Source organism: Pseudopipra pipra, chromosome 6, assembly GCF_036250125.1.
Source record: "Pseudopipra pipra isolate bDixPip1 chromosome 6, bDixPip1.hap1, whole genome shotgun sequence".
NCBI classification, from domain to species: Eukaryota; Metazoa; Chordata; class Aves; order Passeriformes; family Pipridae; genus Pseudopipra; species Pseudopipra pipra.
This window is the reverse complement of record NC_087554.1, coordinates 10241981-10266510: the sequence shown is the minus strand read 5'-3', so window position 1 is coordinate 10266510 and position 24530 is coordinate 10241981. Positions and strand designations below refer to the sequence as shown.

Genomic DNA, 24530 nt, shown 5'->3' with positions numbered 1-24530 from the left:
AGGCCTTGTGTATGGTGTGGGCAGATCAGGATGCTCTTGGAGGTGTTTTCTGGACCAGCGTCTCCGCAAATACTTTGTTCCTGACCACCAGTACCCCCAGTGTGTTGTGGCCTAAAGCAGAAAGGTTGATACAATTTTAAAATTTGTTGTTTCCTGGCTGTTTCTGTTTTTCATCTGCCTTCAGGGATGTTCTCTGGATTTGTATTAATTTTTAAACTGGTTAACTCAGTGTAGTTCAGTCCCCCTTTCTTCTTGTGTGGTGCTCCCGTTTGGTCTGACTCGCTTTAGCCAAGAAATCCCACAGGAGCTCTCACTGTACCTTGCTTAAAAATGACTTAAATGACTTAAAAATTACTTAAAACCAGCTAAAGGGGAGGAGGGGGAGAAACACGGATGCTTCTGGCTGCTCATGGCCCGGCAGCATTGATTTGATGGGAGAGTGGCTGCAGCAAGTTTGGTTGGAGATTTTGCAGTGGAGTATCTTTGACCATTTTTGTCCATGCAAGCCAGAGGCACGTGGAGAGCAACCACCCCTGAGCAAAGCTGATCAAACACAGCTGCCCTGAGTCAGCTGGTGTCCGAGCTGCTTGGCCCAGCGCTCCCTGTGGGGAGGAGGATGTTTTTTGGCAGAGTTCGGGCTTTGTGCCATTGTGGGCAGCACGTGCTTTGCCTGATGTGGGGGGGAAATGGCTGACCCGGTCCAGCTGCCCCAGCGGGTGCTTGGCTCTGCCCAAATTTGGCTGGTTCCCAAGCCCTTGTCATCTCCTTGCCAGGTCACAGTAGTGTGATTTGCCTGATGCTGGTTTGGCAGATGACTCAGGAGCAGCAGCAGCCCATACAGAGAGTCAGACTGCCTTGACAAGCAGGACTCGCCAGGATGAATAACATCTCCTGCTCGTGTCTGTGTGTTGGCCCTGGTGGGGGCTCTCAGATGCTGGAGCAATCAATGCCTTACAAATGGTAATCATAGAAGGTGTCGAGAGCTGTCTGCGAAGCCCCAGGTGGGTGGACATTAAGCCCCTTTGGAAAGGGCCTCTCCTTTGCCACGTGTGCAGTGGCACGCTGCTCTGGGCAGGGAAAGGGACCCGTGCCAGGGACTCTCGTGGGACCATGGTGTTTTCACCAGCTAAGCAAAACCCATTGTTATTGCACCTGCAAGCGTAGCATAACAGAGAGATAGGTGTCAGTGCTTCTCTCTGCCATGCTGAATTAGCATGGTGTGTGTGAGACACCAGCGTGTAACTCAGCACCTTTCCCTCATTAAATTGGTCTGGTGTGTTGGCAGAGTCCCTGGGACCAGGAGGAGGGATGCAGTGATGCATTTGTCTGTTTTGCATTAGCAGAGGGAGCTTGCCTGCTGGTAGATGGCATTTAGCAGTTTGTTAGTTGTGGAGGGGCAGTAAACAGCTCTGAGGTTTGAGCTTTCAAAAACCTGCGCTGGAGATACTTGGCAGAGCAGTCTAGCAGAGCTGACATGGTCCAGCCATGCTGGGCAGTGCACGGTGGTGCCAATACCATGAGACATCAGTCCTGGATTTGGGTCTTTGCAGCTCAATGCCCCCTGAAAAACCTTCCCTCACTCAAGACAGAGACTGGCAGTGACACCCTGCGATGTATGAAGGGTTCATGACACAGCAAGGGGTTTCTCCAGCTGCGCTGGTCCTGCTTGGCTTGAGCCAAAACAGCCCCATATTCCATGGATATAAACTGTCTTAAGCTCACTCCAGGAGTGAGTAATTGCTTGCAAAAGTAGTGTCAAGCTTTCAGGGCTGTAAGAATATTCACATATCTCATGTCTTTAATATGCAGCACATTACAGACAGGAAAGACCACTCCCCTGCTGTGCTGCACTGTCAGCTTTGCCCCTGTACACGAGGAAGGTGAACCAAGGTATTAGCAAAACCTCTTGAGATCCCCAAGTCCCTGATCCCACATGCCCAGAGACTTCTTCATTCTTGTTTCTGGGCTTGGGGATGACTTTGGCTCTCCCCACTGTGGGGACCCAAGGTCTCACTGCCATATTCCTTGGTACAGAGCCTTTGCAGAAGAGTGGTGCTGCATGAAGGCCCCGTTAGATGCTGAAATGCATCCAGACCACTGAGGATTGCTGGTATATGAAAAGTTATTTAAAAAAAGATTAAAAAGGCAAAAATGCTTTTTAGGTTAAGGTGGATCATCACTGGGTGCTCCAGTGTAAGCATGTGAATTTTACAAGCCTGTCATTGAGAGAATCAGGGTTGCAATGATCTTTCTGTGAGCGGAAGAGCCGTACTGAATTTTAGTTAGTATGATGCTGTCTCGAAGCTCTGAGCTTCCTGAAGGGCTCAGCCAGGGAGAGCATCTCCAGAGAGATGAAGGGAAAGGTCTTTTAAAAACTCCTGCAGGAGGGGTGCTGTTGGGGACCTCCAAATAGCACCACTATATTCCCGATTAGAAGCTGCTGCTTTGCCAAGCCGTAAACAAGCTACTCTTTGTTTCTCAAATTTGATAATCAGCTCGAAACAGGCCCCTGCCAAGGTACCAGTGCTGCCTGACTCCTGCTCTGCAGCTGTGCTATGGGAGCATCTTCCTGCAGCCTGTCCTTCCCTAAAGGGGGTGAAAGATTTTGAAGGAGGGGGGGCTCTGTGTGCAGGCTGGCAGTGCAGCGCACAGCCTTGCTGTGTCATCCTAAAGCCTTGGCTTGCTTTGTTGCCTTCTCTGCTCCTTGGTACAAACTTCCCTGAGTGATCCAGTCCACTCGGCTGCAGATGCAGCTGGATCTGATTGTGAGTTCCTGGAAGTCCACCCAAAAGCCACAACCTGGCTGAAGATGGTCTTGCTGTCCAAGTGTCCTCACTAATTTAGTGAGGAAATTAACGTGGTGTTTGGATTATTGGTTCTGTGGGGGAAAACTGAGGGTTAGTGTTCCTTGACCACGTCTGTGCAGCTGCAATAAGGCCTAGCTCCAACTTTTGTAAACCTCCCTAGAGTTAGAGATCTCGTAACCTCTTTGTCCCTCACAGGCTGCTTCTCTGACTCATTTGAGGCTTGGTGCAGACATTACTGTCTCAAACGCAAGGGTGAGCTGGCAAAATATTGAATTGAGAATACTTTGTATGACACTTAATGGAGAGAAAAACTGTGTTACTGGAAGGGGTTTTGTGTCTGTCATTTGGGTCTACAGAGGCTGTTAGGCCAAGCCCATAGACTGGAGTAAGTTTTGAACAGCCCTGACCTCTGGGTGAGAGCCGACCTGCATACAAGCCCTGCAGCTGAAGCTTTAGGAATACTTCTCAGTTACCAAAGGGTCTAGCTAAATCCTCGCCCTGTAAGAAAAACAGTTGTTCCTCTGCCCATGTGAGGAGGATGAGGTGAGTTTTGAAATGCAGACAAAGGAGAAATTGTTTTTATCCACATTTTTCATAGCGTTTGAGTGGGAGGGCCAGATGAATACATGATTGTTCAGTTGAAATCACTGGCTGTATTGCTGCTGTTTAAGTAGATGAAGGCAGCTAAGCTCTGCCACTTGCATTACAAGTAAAACAACCAAACCAAAACAAACTAAAGCCACGTTATTTTCTCTCAATGCAAGTCAGTCAAGGACTCTAATCAGGAGAGCTCTGACTGAGGAGAGACACTTGCAGGGAGGAGATGGGCTGTAGGGCCTGTGTGTGGAAGTGCTGCTGCAGGTCTGGTACTAAAGTAAATCAGCTCACTGCAGGCTTTGGCTGGGTGGGCAGCATGTTCTCTGAAGGCTGGTCACCCACACTACACCAGGGCCCAGCGTGCCCTTTGGCAGTGCCCTTGGGCTAGTGAGGGTGAGAGCAGCCCCCCCCTCCTCCTGCCCACACTGTGCCCCCAGTGAAGGGCAGTCCCTGACCAGTGTGCTTCCACCCAGCCTGGCTCTGTTCTCACTTTGGGACCTGCAGTTTTGTCGTGTGTGTTAGAAAGAGGAAGCGTGAGGCTGGTTTTGTGGTACCGCAGAGCTGTTCTCGTTGCTTTGGAAAGCAGAGCCCCTCCAACACCTTGTCTTGGGCCAGGTCCACCTGAAGCAAGATGTCCCCAGCCCTAAAAACTGCCCAGCTCAGTACCAGAGCCAGGCTGTAGCTGGGTGAGGACTGTTGAAGTTTGGAGCTGGAAGAAGAGGGAAGGGAGCACCCAGGAGTCTTCTGGCTGGCAAGTGGTAGTAGGGACATCCCCCTGAGGTGGGCTGCTGGGGAAAGGGCAACCAGGAGGTGGGGGAACAGTCCAACAAGGTGCAATGTGCTTGAGATGAGAATTTTGAAATTAATGAAACAGGCAATGGTGTGGCCAAAACAAGGCACTGGGGCAGCGTTATGGGTGAGAAGGATCATCATATGTGGATGACAGCAGAGTAAGGAAGAAGTTAACAGCAGCTTAAGGAATGGAAAACTTAAATTCCCTTAATCCCACCAGCCCTTCAGATAGCAAGTTGCAGTAGTGTAGACCATAAAACAGCACACCCTAGGTTGCACCAGCTGCAGAAGCCCCTGCAGCTCCTGGCCAAGCAGTGCTGGAGGGTTGCCCTGCCTGCTCCCTTCCCTCACCCCTGCACAGGTCAATGCCAAAGGACACAGAGGATTTGGAAATGAGCACGTTAGCTCCTAGGCTTGCTCACACTGACTGCCTTAGGAAACTTCAGCACCTAGAAAACATGAGTCAGTTGTTGTCAGGACACTTCCACTTTAACTGGCTGGTGGTGTGTGCTGCCTTCCTGCAGCTGAACAGCAGTGTGCCAGACCTGGTCTGACTGTGACACAAGGTTAATGCCTTCCCATGCACAGCTTGTCCACACTCTCTCCCCACCCCCCCTTCCCAGGGTAAATTATTTGAATGTTTTGGTAAAGGATTAGTAGGGGACTCCAGTCCAAACCGAGCAGGCAATTTCCTGATGGAGGTCTTTAGCATGCTGAGGTATAGAGAATAGGAAATCTGAAGTGGGCAAGGTGGAAATGAAGGAAGATCTTACACAAATGCTATTTTGAGTGACTGTTTCCTGAGGACTGGGGTTTCCTCTGATAACGTCTGGTGCTGCATGCAGGGGTCAGTGGCACAGCACCAGTTTTCATAGGCAGGAAATGGGGCTGTGCCCTTTTCCGTCCTGCAGATGGGATGTCTTTTTAGCTTTTACATTTATAAAGTTCCAGTTCCTCTGACTCAGTCTCCTAGCTTCTAATAGAAAATCTCCTGTCCTGGGTAGGAAATGAGTAAGGCATTGGAGCATCTCTCTTACAAGGACAGGCTGAGAGAGTTGGGCCTGTTCAGCCTTGAGAAGAGACAACTGAGAGGGAAACTCATCAGTGTCTGTCAGCAGCTTGAAGGGAGGGTGTCACAGGATGGAGCCAGGCTCCTCTCAGTGGTGCCAAGCAGTAGGACAAGAGGCAACAGGCAGAAAGAAACTGATGCACAGGAAGTTCCATCTGAACATGAGGAGGAACTTTTTTCCTGTGTGGGTGAATGCTCACAGGAACAGGTTACCCAGAGAGGTTGTGGAGTCTCCCTCACTGGAGATATTCATAAACTATCTGGGCTCGGTCCTGTGCCATATACTCTGGGATGAACCTGTTTGAGTAGGGAGGTTAGACCACTGGACCCCCTGTGGTCCTTGCCAACCTTACCCATTCTGTGATTCTGTGAAACCTGATGATGATGAGAGCTCTGACTTGCCATGGAAGTGCCTGCAGCATCATGGGTTGCCTGGATAATCTCAGATGAGTGGCTTCGTCCACCCATATGCCCCTTGCCCTTTGGGAATAGCAGTAATGCCATTTTGTGTCTTCTGGTAAAGAAGTGGGTTGATGTGGGAAGTACAGCCAGGCACAGACTTGTGAAAGGACTCAAACACTAGTAGTCTGAGGTCCTTAACTCTTCACCTGCAGTGTGATGGGAATGAGGGCACTGATGTTTCAAGCCTGGTTTCTGCCCTGGAGTCAGGTTTCCAGAAAATCAGCATCCTCCTGCTCAGCCTTGCTGTGCTGATGTCTCACTGAGGACAGTGCTGGTGCTGCAAGAATGCGTGGGTGTTCAGGATTCAGGGATAGCTGTGAGGCTGGAATGGAGAGGTACACAGGCTGCTTCTAATTTAGCCTAGCCTCTGTTCAGGAGCATAAATGTGCGCCTCACTTTTGTGTAAATACTCAGCCTTTGGGCTGATTCAGGAGAAGTTAGTTCAGGTAGCCCTTCTTCTCTAGCTGTGCAGAATGAGAGCTTTAAAGAAGTCTTGGCTTTCTTTTTGAACCCCTTGTTTGTATCAGGACATATTTCTCCTTTTTGATACTCGTTAAACATTAGTGGCAGCATTGGCCCGCGGCGGAGTCGCAGTGGTGGCCGACTGGGCGTGTTTACATTGCTGTGGAGGGGCAGGTAATGATTGCCAGGTGGGACCCAGGCCTGCAGAGCTCCAGGCTTTTGTTTGAATTGGCCACACTCTTCTCCTGTGGTGTTTACACGAGTCCAGCAGCAGCAAGTCCCTGCTGCCTGTACTCGGTCCATACGCCTTTTGTCCTCAGGGATTGAAAACTCTCCTCCAGGCTGGGTGTAACCACCAGCACCTGCCTACAGGGCTGGGGGTCAGTTCAGTGCTGCAAAAGGGGCTGCTTTTTGGGAGAGACCTAACATCATCAGAGCCTACAAAGAAACCCTGACCCTTGGGCCTCTGGGACATCTTTGCCTCCTGTTTGTGCCTGTTGCCCAAGGTGCAGCCCTGTGATGAGGGAGAGCAGTACTAACTTAATCTTTCCAAATGTCCTGCAGAATGTGTGACCCAGTGTTGGAGTCAGTGCACATGTGGGCATCCCATGTACCGAAGCACCAAAATGATCTAATCTCTGCTTTTGTGGAGTTGAGTGCAACGTAACTTATTCAAATTTATGTGTCACAGTACAAATATTGATAGAATATGCTAGTAAGGAGTGGTTTTGCTTTCTAATCCTAGAGTGATTTGGGTTGAAAGTGACCTATAGAGGACTATTCCAACCCCCCTGGTGTGGGCAGGGATGCTAATGCAGGATGCTGATCTTAAATGTGGTTAGTATCACTGTGAATGTAAACTTGCCTCGCTCAGAAAGGACTCTGCTGTCTAACAGATTCCTGAGAGGGTCAGCTTCTGGGTGCAGAATTCAAGGAGAAGAGGTGGTGATGCCAAAAAGAAAGAAAAAAGAAAAAGAAAATCAATAGGAAAAAAGCAAGCACAGAAAGCACAGAAATGTAACTCTTCAGAGAGTTACATCCATCATTGTCCTTCGGTGTCCTGGGTGAAATCCTGAGGTCCTTCACCAGCTCTGTTACAGGTCCCTGATGATTGAAAACTGGATGCGTAATAAGCTATTGAAGAGGGACTTGTTGACTGGAAATCTGTTCATGCTCGGGAACCACGCTGGGAATCATTGTAGGTAGTCTGTCTGTCTGTGGGTTTTGATGGTCTCCAGCTGTGTGTCTGTTAGTCATAAACATGTTTTCTCCTCTTTCCTGTTAGCGTGGCAGGGAGAGCATTAATGCATGGAGTGGGAAGGGAACACATAGTGAGCATGCAAGCAAATGGCAAAACTGACTTTCTTTGACAGCTGCTTGCAGTGGCCTCAGGCAGTGCTTAGTGCCAGCATAGGTACAAAGTTTATAGACAGAGCTGGAAAACTAGTATTTGGTTTTGTTTGCTCTGATTGTTGTATAAAATGCACTATCTTTTCAGGAGAAAGTTGAAGGATTTGGGTTTTACAAATTGGCTCACAAAACCAGTTTCTACTTGGCTTCTGGAGAGTAGAAATGGCACATCATGGTCCAGCCCAGCTCGTGTTTCATGTGTTCCTGTGAGGAAGGGCAGCCATGCCCTGCCGCCTCGTGGACTTCCTTGAGTTGCCCAAACACTGCCAGGCTTGCTGTGCACTGCCCAGACCACCTTTGGGTGGGTGGTCTTGGTGGGCCAAAGTAGAAGTCAGACATAAAAATCAGAGAGGTATGAATTTCTTCCATCTCCTAAATGAAATGGAATCTTGGCAGTCAAGGAACACATGGCTGCTATTGAGCTGGATGCAGAGCCCTGAGCACGTGTTTTCATACGGACACATCTTGCTCTGCAGAAGCAGCGAGCCTTAATCATACAAAATAAAGGCATAGCATAGCAGCAGTGCCCAGTGGCTGCTGTCTCTGGGTTGCAGGTGAACAGCTGTGTGTGACAGCCCAGGGACTGCAGGCAGGGAATTGTTTCTCCAGAAGGTCCATGGGTCAGCACTCGGGCTCTGCGGTGTGCGTAGTCCTCCAGATGTGTCTGGGATTCACTTGTAGTGCTTTTGCTCCCAGTGGGTTTCTTTTCCATGTTGAGCCCCTGCAAGCATTTGGTGTTCAAGGTAAAAACCCTTGCAAGGATGGAGTGGGTGCACTCCTGAAACAAATGGAGGAGCAGCAAATTAAATAGGAGTTTAACTGATGTTTACTGGATAGTTTGCTCTAATAGATAAGAAAATGAGCCATGTCTGAGGTCTGATGTTTTTCCACTTATACAGGTGTAAATTAGAGGCACCAGTGTTGAATTAGATGTGGTGAAAGCACCACACCTGGGAGGTGAACAAAGCAGAACCACTCTCCCAGAGCTTGTCATTTGTTCCTTCTGCACTGAGCCCCAGGGGAACTTGTGCAGCTGATATGTTTGTATTTACTTGGGCAGGAGATTGTGGATGGATGAGGTTGCTCAGGGAATTGCAAGGGAAACTTGACTTTATTCTGTATTCATCCTGCCTGAATGCACAGTTCAGGGATAATGCTGTTTAACTGCTGGGATGCTGCTGCTTTTCCCAAATCAGTGTCTGTATTTGCTGTACATGATCAAAAATAACCTGGAGAGTCTGTGTTTATTTTGCTCACTCCCACTGTCCTAAATTGACCTACACTTGTAGTATGAGGCTGAAGGTTTAGCCACCCAAGCAAGGTTGGTTTGCCTGCCTTCTGCCACAAGCACAGGTAAAAAGGGGGCCAGAAAGGAGCCCATAAATCCCTACTTGTGTGGCAGGCACGTGTCTTAGTGCTGCCACCAGGCACCCAGCCTGATGGCCATCCCACTGAGAAGCATGAGGACCTGTAGCTGCACAAGCTGAGGCTGCCCCTGAAGTTTCCTTCTCTCTGAATCCAAGCTGAGGAAACCTGACAGGGCTGTACTGGGTTGAAGGGATGTTTTTGCTATGCCAGGCTGTCCATGCACACACCTCTGGGGACAGCACAGGGCACCACCAGAAACTACCCGCGATGGCCAAGGACTACTCAATTGAAGGAGTGAAGTCCCTCTGTGGTTCCCTCCTCCCCTAACACTCTGCTATCACCTTTGTGCTTTTCCAGGCTGCTGCCTGCCCTTGGCTGATGAGCCCACCTCCCCCAAGAAGGCGAAGAGCATCCCTGGGTGCTGCGGCTCGGAGAGCTGGTTCTCACCCCCTTCCACCAGGTGTTCTGCCATAAGGATCATCCCTGAGGAGGAGATGACTGAACATAACTTTCTTGCCATCCGAGTCATGGTCACCAGTGATGCAAGCAGGTACTTTAAAATATGAGTAAGCCTATAGAAAACCCAGTTTGATTTTTGTCTGGACTGGTTAAGAAAAGTATGACAAAACATAGTACTGTGTGTGTGTACAACTGTGGGGGGAAAGAAAAAAAGAAAAAGACCAACTGCTCAGAATAACAATTGTTCTTAACCGCAGCCATAAATCCCCCCAGGCACATGACTCACTTTGCAGGAAATCTTCAAACATTCACATCCCACACAGGGGCCTGAATCAGAGGGAAAAACGTTGCCCTGATCAGCCTGGGTTCAGCTCTTGGAACAGACATTTTTTGGAACACAGGGATTAAGACAGTGGGTGTGTTGTGGCAAAAGGTGCATCCTGTGACGTAGCCACCTCCCACCTTGGGCACCGTCCTGCAGCTCCACACCCTGGGCCTCTTCTGGGACATTTGAGAGCCTGCCCACCCCTAAGAAATTGGATGATCCTTGAGGAGCTGTCAGAGGAAACACAATTTCTGCATGCACATTAGAATATATTTGCTCTCTGGACAGGATTCTGTGGGATTTCATTCTGCCTAAAGATTAGATTAATATCCCCTGAGTAAAGAAGCTTTCCTTACTGAGAACTAAAAAAATAAAGGGGGGAAGGAAAAACAAAAAGAAAAGAAGGCAAAACCGAAGCCAACTGTTGCAAACACTATTGCTCTGTAGGGAAGCTCATTCAGATTCCTGACATCCTTTAAACACCTGTTTGTGGTGCTGTGTAGATTGTGGAGAGCAATGCTCTGAGAAATGCAACTTTCTGCTGTTCTCTGCAGTGGTTTGTGCTCCACACATGGGTCTGGGTGCTCTTACAGGGAAGGATGAACCTATCAAGGGCTCCTCTCCCATGAGGAAATGGAGAACACAGGGAAGGGTTTACTACCTCTTTGACAGTCCCCCCCTTCCCCCCTCCGGAGCATGTGCTTGTATCCCTCGCTAATACCCTCCTGCTCGTGGTGGCGCCCGGGCAGTGATGAGAGCCGGCTAATCCCTCTGATCTGAGGGATCAGCTCCTTTCCCTGCGGCAGCCCCCGCGGCTGGACGACAAGGCCCCTGGTTCTCTGCCAGCGGGACACGGCACGAGGAGCGACGCCGCATCTGTCACCAGCGCGGCGAGTGCCAGGGCTGCGAGGTCAGGATCCTGCTCCTCCTGCCCCTCGTGCTGCTCCGGCAAACCAGCCCCTGCCTAAAAACGGGGGACAAGAGAGATAGCAAGTGACAAATGGCACTGCTGGGCTGCGTCCGCGGGGAGCTCAGTGGGACTGGGAAAACGACCAGCTCGGTGACGCAGCTTTGCAGTTCAGGGCTTTAGGTGCTGTGAATAATAACTACCTACCAAGCAGAGATCAGAGGAGAAGCTTCATGCTGGAGCATTTACCTCCTTACTGGCCAAGGAAAATAACCCTTTTGCTCTTTAAAACAGAAAGATATCAATCAATGTTGATGGCAGGGCTTTTTCTTTGGTATGGCACTCTGCCTGATCTCAGTGTGGTATCTCCCCATCCACACAGGGACTTGGCTATCAAAGCCTTCATATATTTAGTTTTTTATATGTATATATATATATGTTTGATGCTGCTTGAAAGTCACCTTAAAAAGTATGTTTTAGTGGTGAAATATCAGGCCACTCTGATTCAGCCTGCCGAGAACTGCACACCTGGAGCAATGTTCCCATCCCTGCTGTCTTGCCCACCCTGGCCTCCCAGTACTGTTGGTTTGCTCAGAGTGCAGGGATGGTGAGTGCTACCTGGATGTATGGCTTTTAGCCTGGCTTTGCATGGTCTGCAGCCTGTCCTTTACCTCCTCTTCCTCCAGACTCCGCAAGCAATGCTGTATAAACACAAAGCAGCATTCTCCTTGCCACGCCAACAGGATTGCTCATGGTGTGAGCTCCTCTTTTTTTTTAAGGCAGAACTATTAATCATTACAGTAAATCTATGAATTAGGTTAGTAGTATTGTTTGCATTAAAAATAGGCTGAGTGGGATCATGCTGGTGGTGAGAATGTGGTCACATCAGAAGGGCTGACAGTATCTGTTCCCTGCAGTCTGGACTGCAGAGATGAAAGACATGGCATGATTATTGGAAAAGGGGCTAATAATCACCTCAAGCTGTCATTCTGCCATGAGGCAAGGTCATGATGTGTGTACCATTCACATGTGTTTGTGTGGCATATTTTTAATTACATTTAAAGCAAGGGATGCCATGATGGGCTCGGGTGCCTCCCTGAGCTTGTTGTTACATGGGCTGTCCCAGTGGCTTCTAGGAATGAGGAGAGTTTATTTTTTTATTTCCTGTAGACACCTTTTGCATGTTTGAAGGCTGCTCATGCGGCTTCACTCAGTCCTCTCTCTCTCTAGACTAATGCTTACAACTTTCTCCAACTTCTTGACTAAGCCTTGTTTGCTGGGCCCACAGCTGTCCTCACACCTCTCCTCCTGGCTCCTTCCTCCTCTTGAATTCCTTATGGATACCTCTTACTTCCAAAAATCTGTGCAAAAAATGTGAGAAGTGTAGAGTTTTGACCGTCATGCCTTGTTTCCAGGCCAATTGTGGCATTGCTGTTTCCCTTACTTCATCTTGTTGTACAGTCTTGCAGGCAAGTTGTACAGTCCCTGCTGAGCAAGCAGTGGGATGTTTCACCCCAAGTCTCTCTCAGTGGCACTTTGACACCAGATGCTGGTTGTGGGTGCAAATGCAAAGTCTGATGGGAATAGGGATAGCTCAGCTGTGTAGCACCTACAGCAAATTACAGTCCTGTAACGAGGATGATGAAAGAGGGAAAATGAGGGCAACGGGTCTGGCTGCCAAACACCTATTTCTCTGAGGCACCCACACTGCTGTCAGTGCTGATGCCAGTGCTTATTGCACTGCAGGGGAATAACTCTGTGCCATATACCTCCTGAAATGTCCCACTTCCTTTCTATCTTGCCCTTTTTCCCGGTAGCTCTGAGCTGGAGTCTGATTTCAATGGTGACTCATCGAACTCTGAAGTGAGTGAAGGACAGACCACGCTGCTGGGGCCCCCTGCCTGCTCGAGCCCCATCCAGAGGTGGGCATCGCTCATCAGGAGCCCTGTGGTGCCAGAGGAAAGCTCCAAAACATCCAAAGTTGCTGATGGTAAGCGGCATCCTGACCTGATGCTCCTGATGTATTCTGAGGGCTTCAAGCAGGGTTGGGGGAGAGGTTTCAAAGCAGAGGATGCTCCCTCTAGTGTTAGTTCCCACTAACAGGTTGTACCTGTTAGTGGTGTCTTTGTTTGGGGTGTTTCTGCCTTTCTGGTGCTGCAACTGAAACACCATTTCTGGGAGGCAGGGTAACCTGGAGTAGCTGTGCCTCATATTCAGTTCTCAGGGGTGGGATGAATGTTTTCCCACAGGTAAAAAGTTTGGATGTTCTTAGTAGTCAATGAAATGTCTAGGCAGCATTGCCTGGGCAAGGGTGATGTTGGGAAGCACTAGAGAGCTCTGCTTCATGCAGTTTGTGTTTCTACCAGTATCTGCTTAAAATCTTTTTTTATCCAGTGAAAACATAAGGAGGAAATGATATTAGCCAGCAGGGAGGTATGGAAAGGTTTAGGAACAATCTGCCTCCAAATGGAAACTCATTTCTGAACCCAGTCAGAACTAAAAGATGTGCTAAAAACAGCCAAAGAAATTGTTTTGCAGAAAATATAAGGCCATCAGCATTCATTTCTTCCCATCTCCCCCCACCCATCCCCACATCCATATATGCATTTTTAATACAAACAGAAAAGAGGGGGTTTCATACAGCAATTTGAATTGACTCTTGGATAATGAGGCCCTTGTTTAGGGCAAAAGGACAGCTGCAGACCCCAAAGAGTTCCCAGCAGCATGTGACCCATACCACTGAAGGGTTTTATCCTTTTTCTTCCCCAGTTTCTTGCTGTCCACCACCCCTGGCTGCTAAAGTCATCTTCCTACCACCATCACTTTCCTCCCCGCCATGCCAGCCGGGTTATCCAGATCTTCCTGAGCAGCCTGTTTTGGCTCTGCATCCTCACCCAGCTGGATGCACCCAGCGCATTTCCACCCCCCCGCCCCGCGTTCAGTCTGCCCCCTCGCCCGTCTGTCTGTCTGTCCGTCCTTCTCGTGTCGGCTACTCGGAGAAAAGAGCCGGTGTCGATATGGGGATAAGTGAGCAGGTTCCTGAGCTGTCCCACCGGGAGCTGCTCCCGGCATCCCGCGGCGTGTGCGCGCTGCCCTCTCCCGGCCGCGCCCTCTCCCGGGGCCGCTGGAGGCTGCTTGGAAAACTGACCCCCGGTGCCAGAGGTTTGGGGTTTTTTTTCCTCTACTTTTATTTTTTAACATCTCCATTTTTCGGTCTTCGACTTTTGCTGCATTAGCTGAACCTGTGTCCTTTCTGTTTCTGTTCAGCACTCCAGAGAGCCAACAGCTTTCACTCCACAGCCTTAAATAAGTGTCAGAATTGGAGAAGAAAACTCCAGACAAGTGAGTAAAGCCCAAGAAGTGATTGTATTTTTTTATTCATGCTGGTTTTGATATTTCTGTCTCTTAATTATCTGCTTCCCCTTCTTTCCTTTACAAGTTTTGTATTTTGAGTCTCTAGATGAGAAAACAGAGATCTAAAACACATCAAATATTTCTTTTCTGTTTTCTCATCCTTGAAAGATCGAATTCCCCTTCTGTGTGACTGTCCTCTATGTAATTACATCCATCAGTGAGTGGTGTCCTCTTTAATTCTCCCGATGAGAGCATGCACTCCTATCCCAGAGCCGCATATTTTGTCTCTAGCCCTGCCCACACCAATTGCTTTTGATCAGGTGCGACACTGGGTCTAACATCATGTCACGTATTAGAAATGGTGCCTATTTGCATCCTTCCACAGGTGCTCTGTCACCTCTTTTCTGTTGGGGAAAAAAAAAACCAAAACAGGTAATATTTCTGGTTGTTCAGCCAACAGCTGTCCCAAGAGGTGAGCTGGTGAAAACAGGTGTTATTGGTTCTTGTCCTCCAGCAGTTTCCCTTGGTTTGAGCTGACCTGTCTTTGCCCATGGGAATCACACAGGAATGTAGTGACTTTGACAGACTGGCTTTGTTCTCTACTCACTTCTGAAACAGTGTAGTCACCCCTCACAGCTGAGGCTGCATCTAGGTACCCTTTCTCTTGGGCTAGAGTCCCCAGACAAGCCAGCCACCCTTAGTCACATCCTTGCTGCTTGGAACTGTGTTACCCATCCCCCTTCAGCACAGTCCCTTGGCAAGTGGACACACTTTCATCCCAGGATCCCACTGAGGACTGGCAGGTACCTGCCAGGATTGACCTCACCAGTATTGGGGTTGGGTGAGCTTACCAGCATCTCAAACCCTGTCAAAGCTCTGTTAGAAATGCAGTTATAGACTGGAGTGTTGACAATCCTAAGTGTGAAATGTGAATGTACAGCAGCAGAAAGAGGGGCTTTGTGCATGTGACCGGGTGCCACAGTTTCTGGTTCAGGAAACAGTGGGTTTTGGGGAATGGTGGTGACAGCTGCTCTTTACCCTGCCCTAAGCTTCCCTCTGCAACAAGGGGGATTTCTGCTGCCACTTGGAGTCCCAATTACCTTCAGAGAAATTATATTTCTGCTTCTGAAACAAGTAGGACCCCTGTGCCCATTATAGTACCAGTGCTCAAGCAGAGGCATTTTGACTTGCTTGCTTTGAGTGCCCAAGAAAGCTTCATGGTCCTGAGGGAAGGCTCCCACCAAGCTCAGCTTCAGCAACCCCTCCCCTCCCTCTGGTCTATCCCCAGAGAAGCAGTTGTGGCAGATGGACAAGCAGACAGGTAAGATGGGGCTGTGTTCCCTGGAATTCGCTGCACTTTCAAAGCATGAGGCCTTGCCGTGCTCTGAGAGGCTGCACGGGGTGTACCACCCAGGGGAAGGCTGTCCCATGCCTAGGATGGGAAGGTGGAGCAGGTTGTTCTCCAAGTCCCATGGCATCTGTGTCAGCCTTGGCTCCGCCTCTGAGCATTTGGAGATTGGCATATACACCAGAGTTTGGCTCCACCAAAGGACTGGATTTTAAATCTTACCTTAATTGATCTCAGTTGTTGAAAGCTCAATCAAAAATTATGCTTATTCCAGATTTGAGGTGGGGGTAAGAAAGACAGAGAGGAAAGAAGAGAATATTGGGGGTGAAGGGGAGCATCCCTCTTAACTAATTTTCAGCTTGTTCTCAGCAAGTACATTACTTAATGGTTTGCCAATTAATTTTCCCATCATTTTGTTAAAAATCTTCTGCATGCCTCAAGGGCTCTAGAGGGAGCTAGAAGCCTTTGAGAGGGTTGTGCTGCATGAGTCTGTCTGAACCTCAAGTACGCTGCTAAAATGAGGTGTAAAGCACAGTCAGCGTACAGTGGGAACAGAATAAAGGCATTTTCTAGTCTCTGGAGGAACACTAAGTCATAGTTTCTATATTTAATCCAATTTGATTACAGGAATTTTATATGATCATCAGTCACAGGGAAAAAAAATCTGTCTCCTTTTCAGACATATTTCCCGAAACACATATGTTTCATAAACAGCGCAGGGTACACGGCCAAGAAAAGGAAATCAGTGTCACAGCTATATTGGCTGAAAGGCTCAGAGCAGGATATTACCTTTCAAAACCTTTAATCCCCATCGCCTGGCCACAGGGAACACTGTGCTCTTAATTTATCTTGGGATTTTGGGCCAAGCAGATCATGATAGTGCCCCAGGGAACTTTTTTTTTTTTTAAATCTCGTTTTGAAAGTGAATCTGAAAATGTAGGTTCAGCGTGTTGGTGGGAATAAAACCATTATCCCCGTGACAGGCGGCAAGCTGTGGCTGCGTGTGGAGCAACGATCTCGTGTGTGCAGGTCCTGTCCTTGTGAGCTAATGCATGCCCACGGGAGCTGGAGTGGGAAGCAATTCTCCCTGTGGGTGTGTGCCCTTACCCTGCAGACCCCTGGGCTGGGGGGTTTATGTCCTTGTGGGAGCTGTGGCTGTCGCTGCTGCAGCGGTTGTGTTCCCCCTCAGTGTGCTGAACCATGATATTTGCTCATGTCAGGAGGCTCAGGGCTTAGGCGGATCAGGCTAAACCCCCCTGGCTCACTTATGCAGGTGGTGGTATTTTTTTTTAATCCTAATTCTGGATTCTCATGTTTTCCCGTGGCTCAATTGACTTTATAAAGGTCAGCCCCTGGCTGCTGTCCCTGCAGCAGTTCCTTGACGAACTCCAGCACATTGTTTCCCTCCAATCTTGATTGAACATAACCAGTTGCATCAAGATTGGGTACAAATAGGTGAGACACTGAGAAGAAAGGAGACTTGACCTCTCTCCCTGGCTTGCCTTTGCTGAAGTTCACATGCAGGAACTGTCCTCTCTCCCTGGAGTCTCATTTGTGTCCTTATTCAGTTGTTAATCCCTATGTAGAAGAACCAAAGTTTGCTTTGGGAACCTGCATGGATTTCAGAACTAATAGGTGAGTTTGGCAGTTAATAATTCAGCTATAATATGCTTGTCATCTTATAGCTTGAAATGGTAATATCTTGGCTCAGGGGTACTTCCATTTGTCCAAAGATTATTTATTGTGCAAAATTCCCACAGGCACAAATATTGGAAAGTTCTCCTGACTCCCTTCAGGTGCAAGTTGCCTCCCTACTTTCCCTTTCAGCAGTTCTACGTATGTTTGTACTAGTTTTGGTTCAAGGCCTTTAGTAATTAGTTACCTTGCCTGATCCTAGGAGAGCCCCCTACATGCTGCCTGTTTTCCTGGCTTGGGAGACTGGGATTATTTCTGTACTTATTGCCTGCAGATGGATGCATTTCCCATTTTTCTTTTTCCCATTCCGATGAACAGCCCTCTCAGAGGTCACCCATTTTCTTCATTTCTCAGAACTACCCAAAGTTCAGGAGTCACAGGTTGTTTTGACTACCTCTGCTTCTGAGGCCTGAAAGCCCTCTAAAGGGGGCTGGTTTTCCAGAAAGTTTCCTGGAACTCAAAAGCTGCTTCACTACATCCAGCCAAAAAGTGAAAGCAGTTCAAGTCCACCGCTGGAAATATCAACACGTGTTTGGCACAGCATGCACACACAGAGTGAGGCCATAAACTTCAATATTGTAGGTCACTTCTTCGGGTACAGCTGTATCCAGGTGACTGTTTCATTTTCTAGTCTCGTTCTTTAATTGTGAGCTTTATTTAAGACAAAATCAATAGCAATGTGACAGTGAAATTTGTGTCTTTGACAGGCTTTCCTCTGCTGTCCAGCAAGAAACCTGGGCTACACTGGAAGGACAGCTCAGGCAGCTGTCAGAGCGGTCCTGGAGAGGGTCATTCCCAAACACAGGTATGAAGGAGAATTGTGCAGAGCAGAGTGAGTGTAACTACTGTTGGGGCATGTCTGCTCTTGGCAGGCTGTCTGGGCATCCTCTGCTCTTTCAAGTAGTTTTGGTCCTCACAGTAACCACTGAAGTTGGAGTTATGCTTGTGCTGTACGTAGGGAGGAGAACTTGCTCTGGTTTGATGTGATCGTTCCCAAATCAAGCGTCTAAGTCACGTTTGCTGTGGGACTCAGACCTCTACTACATGAAGACTTAGGCACTGATCTGTGGCATCAGTCATGAAATCATAGAGTGGTTTAGGTTGGAAAAGACCTCTAAGATCATTGAGTCCAACCATTAACCCATCCCTACCAGGTCCAACACTAAACCGTGTCCCCACGTGCCACATCTACATGTCTTTTAAATACCTCCAAAGATGATGACTACCCCGCTTCCCTGGGCAGCCTGTTCCAGTGCTTCGCGACCGTTTCAGTGAAGAAATTTTTCCAAATATACAATCTAAACCTCTCCTGGCACAACTTGAGACTGTTTCCTCTCGTCCTGTCACTTCTTACATGGGAGTAGAGGCCACTCCTCACCTCACTACAACCTCCTTTTGGGTAGTTGTGGAGAACATTGAAGTCTCCACCAGATCTTCTTTACTCCGGGCTATACACCCCCAGCTCCTTCAGCTGTTCCTTAGCCCTACACTCCAGAACCTTCACCAGCTCTGTTGCTCTTCTCTGGACATGCTCCAGCACCAAAATATCTTTCTTATAGTGAGTTGCCCAAAACTGAACACAGTAGGTAGGCACTGCCACCCTGCCCTTCCCTCACAATGTAGGGCTTAGCTGCCACTGGGATTTCCTTTGTGCTTCTACCCAAAGGAGAGGAAATCCCTGAAAGCTCTGTCCCATGCTCCTCTCAAGCTGGCTGTTGATCTCTCCACGTGCTCATGGGGCTGGATGGAAACGTGTGGCACGTTGGGCAGGGCCATGTGCCAGCAGCAATGGACGGGGTGGGAGGGTATCACATCTGAGTGGCTGAAATGCCCCTTGATCACTGGGCAAAAGCCAAGTCCCAGCTGTGACCTTGGAGAGCAAATGTGGGAGCCGAGGTGAGGGCTTGCATGGTGCCAGCCATGGAAAACCTGGCATAGGAGATGAGGGACTTCTGCTGTTAGAGCCTTTAGACATAGGTGTCCCATGTCTAATGTTTTGCCCTTGCCTCCAGTGGGCAGAAGATTTCTAAACTTGCAGCAGGCCCTGGGCTCCACACCTCCCACTGCTCAGGAGTATCTTCTGCTTCCTTCAGGACCTAGGATTTCCATTGTGTTTTAGGGGGTTTTAATTTATTTTTTTTCTTAAGGCTGAGGAAGGGTGGACCTGCCCTAAGTGCAGCACTGCAGCAGGAGTCATGACCGACCATCCTGAGCAAAGGGCAGCACATCCCTGGACTCGGAGCCAGGTGGAGCGGGGGCCAGCCCACATCCTCTGTGCCCTAGCCAGTTGTCCTCACCCTTGGGTTAAACATGATTGATATTGCTTGACCTCAGGGCCTGTGTTAGAAAAAAAATCAACTCTTCCACATCCATGGTGGTAGTTGAAATCCGGTGCAGGACAATGGGGCCAGGAAGGGAATGTCCCAGGGGAGCAGAGCTGCACAATGCTGCCTGGCCACTCTGTGCACAAGGAGAGGTGACTCCATGCAGGTCCTGTTCTACAAGCAGTGCTTAGTGGCCTTTTTCTTAAAGAGTAAGGATTAAGAGGGTGTTCATTTGCTTGTTGGTGTTTCTTACGTTTTTCTATCTGAGATCCTGGCCAGTAATAACTTTAGTCTTCAAATACAACTGTGAAATGGAGAGGAATCATTACTGCTTTAGTTCTGGTGCTTATGGGAAATGAAAAGCCAGACAGATTAATGGCTTCACCCATGTGAATTTGGGTATCTGGCACGTAAATGGAAACAGGAATTGAATCTTCACGCCATCCATTATCATGTAGCACTGATGATAAAATGCCTCCCTTTTAAAAGGAAGAAAGAACTCAAGTTTTGGTCTGCTTGCTAGATAATGTGGATATTTATCCTTGTTACAATCTTCAGCAGAAGATTTTGGTGGCTGAAGTAATGAATTTAAACCTTTACCAAAGGGAAAATGTCATGAGAGAGAACTAACTGAATTGTTTAAAACTACCATCTTGCATTTTATAGTCTTTTTTGGGTCACTTCTTTAATTTCTGCCTCTGCTATGTAAGCATGCAGTATTATAAAAGCATTTGAAGAGGATGGATGATGGTCTCTTGTGCTTTCTCAAAACACAAAGGTGATGCAACTGGAACACACATAGGAGAATAGAGCAGATCTGCTCCTGTCTATTTTCCTGGAGATAGGATTGTTTCTTTCTAAGGAAAATATTAAAGGCAATTCATTAAGATATGACAGATTCTTAGCATGAATGACATTATTTTTAGACTATTAAAATCTCCAGTAATATTAGATCTCCACTCCTAGAGAAATATTAGCCCTTTAGGAAGAAAAGCTTTTCTTAATTTATTGTCATCTACATATGTTCGTGTGTATAAATTAAATATTATGTTTATTATTATTATGTTAGGATTAAAATGGATTAAAATATTATATGAAATAAAAGATATACAAGGCAGTATTTTTCTATCACTAAAATAATCTTTTTTTTCATGCACATCACAGTCGACTTCTTACAATAGACCACCAGAAACTACAAGAGGACATTTGAAACCCTACAGCCCAGTATTTCAAAGAAAAGAAAAAGCCAGAGAGATGCCTGAAGACACATATTGCTATGTCCCTCATTGTTCTTTTCAGAGCAGCACCACGGGTTCTCCAAGGACCTCTCCTGGAAATGGGAAACTGGTTGTTGATTTTTACGAGCCTGAAGATACAGATAGTGACTCTGGGACATACTCAGCCCAGGACTGGAAGGAAAAAACATGGAAACATATCTCTGAACCAGAAGATTTTAGTAAGAAGACAAAAGAGCTGTCATCTCTGGATTTGAAAGGAAAAGATGGCAAAAATACCAAGCACCCAGAAGAAAAGCCTGAGCAAGAATTAAAGGAGGCAAAAAAGAGGCTGGGGCTTTGTACTCGACAGCAACCCTTGTTTGACTCAAAGAGAACAGACTTAGGTGGAACCAGGGCAGGGTATCAAAACAATGGAGCCCTGTGGACTACAGAGAAGAAGGATGATGACTGCAGAAAAAACGTGTTCAAACGATCTGGTTGTCCTGTGCCTCTTGAAATTGCAGATGATGCTCTGCCAGCTTTGCCAGTTGACACAAAAGAGGCTCTGAGGAGTCTGGATGCAGTTTCCAGGCAGCACACAGCCAGCCAGCCAAAATCACCACTGCGGATCATTGCCAATGCTATCAAAAGGTCCATTTTGGAGCCTCTAACCTCAGCTCCAGGAGGACTGAAGCAGGACTCAGAGAGCAAAACCAAAGCCTCTTCAGAACAAGCTTTCTTCAGCTTCCCCACTGCTCCTGGTTATTCCCTAAGCCAAAGGAACACTAACAACAATAACACTCAGATACAGGATCCTAAAGTAGGGGAGTGGGCAGGAGAATATTTAGGAGATGGAAGCCCTTTCTCAAATCCATCTAATTTTTCTGTCAGCTCCAAAGAGATATCTCTAAGGGATTACAGTGAACAGGTATCCCTCACATCCTCCAGTCCTCACATCAGGCTTCCCAACACAACCAGTATACCTCAGAAATCATCTTGCACTAGGATGGAGGATGTCCCGGGACTCCTAGAAAAGTTTACCTTTAAAGACACTCCTCCAGGGACTCCCATGGATGACGTGTGTATCCGTAAGGAAAAATCCACTCTTCTTTCATCTCCAAAGCCCAAGAACACCTCCAAGGACAATCTGGATGACTCTGCACAAAAAGGTAGCCTTGGATTGCTCTTCAGTAGACTGAGAAGTAAAGCTCATGAAAGAGAAGGGAATTCCTTGATGTCATCTCTGCTTTTCCCGAAGGACCGTTCTCCAGACGACAGGTTGTGCTACCCTTCCACAGGTGAGGACCTGAGTGGAATTATTTTGTTGCTGCTGTTATTATTGTTGTTATTATTATTGTGTAATAGCACTTAACCTTTAAAAGACCTGTGCGTGATCATGCAAACACATATCTGTTGTATGTTATGTTTAATTTGTAGTTACTTTCTGCATAAGAAGACTTAATAAATATAGTGTAATAAGCACCTTATTGACCCACGGTGACCTATTTGAAAGTCTATCTGGGCAGTGATTAAAAGGCATCAATTTTCATGTTTGCTTGCAAGAACAAGGTTAGTATTAAAATTGTAGGCAAGTCCAAAAAATGTTGATGTCAGACAAAGAGCAGTCTGAGTAATGTGAGCATAGGCTCAAAAAGAATTAGCTGCAGCACAGTTTCAGGGATGAAATACGAGGCATGAGAGCTGCACCCACCTGTCTTTCTCTGTGATCCATCTTTCCACGAGCCCACTGCAGAAAGGCTCAGTTATTTAACTGAATAACCTATTGAGTTTTATTGGCATACCTGTTTGTTTCTTACTTTATTAAATTGCAACCCCAAATATAACCCCAAACTGCAGCATTAAAATCTGTGTGTAAAATGTGAAGTCACTGAAATGTACCCACTGAGCTGCCAGACCCTTTTGCATCCCTCCTGCTTCAGAACTGCTGCATAACTGTGAGGAAGAGAGACAGCATGTAAGAGACTTGATCTGCAGCTCATTAAAATTGATAGAATAACTCTGCTCTCATTCCTGAATTCTTGGGTTGGACTGTGGAGCATCCTTTATCTAACAGCTCACAAAACCAGGCATCCCCATTGAGCCAGAAGTTGCTGAGGACTGCACTGAAGCCACAGAGAGTTGCTATTCACACTTGTAAAGCTGTGGCCCTTAATTGGAAGCTTTTTTGGAGTTTATACCTGGTCATCACCCATTAACTGAGCCAAGCTGACTTGCTCTTAAAATGTGTTACAATAATTGGTATGCTGTGGTCCTGCTAAAATGGGAAAAGTTCTTGTTAGGTATGAATAATGCTTTACTTTATGTTTTAAATATTTTGGGAAAACACGCTGGTTTGATATGTGTTGCATTCCTCTGCTATGCAAGCCAAATGAGGATTCTTAAATTGTTACAGTTATTGACTATAACCATTGAAAAATCTGTTTAGATAAAAAAAAAAAAAAAGTTAAGCTCTGATCTAGCCATTGCCCTGTAATCTGTCGTTTTCAACATTTCAACATTGCAGCTCCCTGAATTTTTTCAAAATTCATATTTGAGTAAATCAAACTGGTGAAGAGCCAAGTCCTGCTTGGCTCTCTAAAATGACATTTCTGTCTCATATTGGCACTTGTCTGAGGGCCAGACTTGCCAAACTTCAGTCTGATGACGAGCTTTAGCCTACATTTCATGTCATTATTTTTCTCTCTTGAAATTTACCACAAATCACAGAAAACTTCTTTAATGAAAAGAAAGTATTCCCAGCACCTTGCAGAGAGCAATTTAATGAGACTCTTTCTCATACTTCTCTTGGCTCTTTATAGTGGGACTTTTCTATCCTGTTTGAGGCCAAACTGTTTCTGTGCAAGTATGGCTGGTATTACATTACACTGGTGTTTTCTCCCTCAGTGGCTTGTGGAGCCAAAGAATGAGCTGGATGATAAAAGTCCTTGGGCTTGAGATGAGACTGGGCAAGCTCACTGCAGAGAAATCCTCTGAGGAGTAACCAAATACTTAGGAACCAATATTCCAATATTGAACACTCCTGAACTGAAAAATCTTTGGAGGCTGGGCGAGTGTTGAGGGGAGGAATCACATGCCTGTGGTGTTCCTTTAGACATACAGTGCTGGAAACAGATTGGAAGGACCTTCTAGTCTCACCCTACACCTCTACTCCTGTGCTATGTGGCTCATCTTTCCTTACACCTCGTCTTACTTCAGCTGCAAACACACATCCAGATGTCTTTCCTATGCTGATGACCCAGGTGTCTGTCCAAACTAAAACTATGTTCTGTCCTTCTGTCCTCTCCTGCCAAGTGTTCAGCCCCCAGCTGAAGCTCAGCATCAAGAATCATGAGATCTTAGCAGCAGATTGCCTGTCATTCAAACTTACACCTGCAGTTGCACCTTCCTTGTGGATCATACCAGTTTCTCATGTCCAGACCTGCTTTGAAGGCTTTCTGCCTAACACTATCCCTCTGTTTCATAAGAACCAGTCCTTCTAGCTCCTTGGAAATTTTGGGCCATGCAAAGATCCAGGTGGACAGACTGCTTGTGTGAGACCTAGACAGAGCTTACTGAAGCAATGGGGGTTCGTGCACACTTTTCAGTGAGAGACTGGCTTAAAAAAAAATACATCCAAAGTTTGCTGTAGAATAGACAACTGTGCAAATAACCTCACTGGAGTTCCTAAGTGCAATTCCAGATTTTTGATATCTTTGAGGCTTTTGTCTTTTGATTCCGCCTTTGTGTTTCAAACTGCAGTGAACACCTCCTAAAAAATTGATCAATAAAAGTGTTCAATCAGATGATTAACTGTTCTCTCCTAAGCCTAGTTCCCCTTTTGAAATTCAAAAAAATGCCAAAGTGCCATATTAATTACTGGTACGAAAAGTCATTAGTACAACAGGAGAACAACAGTAAAAAGAGATTTAAGCCA

The 24530-nt window shown here is 47.1% G+C and overlaps 1 protein-coding gene across 5 annotated transcripts in view; it reads left to right on the top strand.

Moving 5' to 3' along the window:
- The window catches only part of MICAL2 (microtubule associated monooxygenase, calponin and LIM domain containing 2), a 127433-nt gene that overhangs the window by 83923 nt on the left and 18980 nt on the right, over window positions 1-24530 (top strand). For all 5 annotated transcript variants that reach the window (XM_064657294.1, XM_064657292.1, XM_064657293.1 and 2 more), the window contains 5 exons: window positions 9325-9517; window positions 12476-12648; window positions 13926-14000; window positions 17763-17860; window positions 20544-21894. In XM_064657294.1, coding sequence (XP_064513364.1) covers window positions 9325-9517; window positions 12476-12648; window positions 13926-14000; window positions 17763-17860; window positions 20544-21894 — 1890 coding nt within the window. The remainder of the gene's footprint in view (window positions 1-9324; window positions 9518-12475; window positions 12649-13925; window positions 14001-17762; window positions 17861-20543; window positions 21895-24530) is intronic.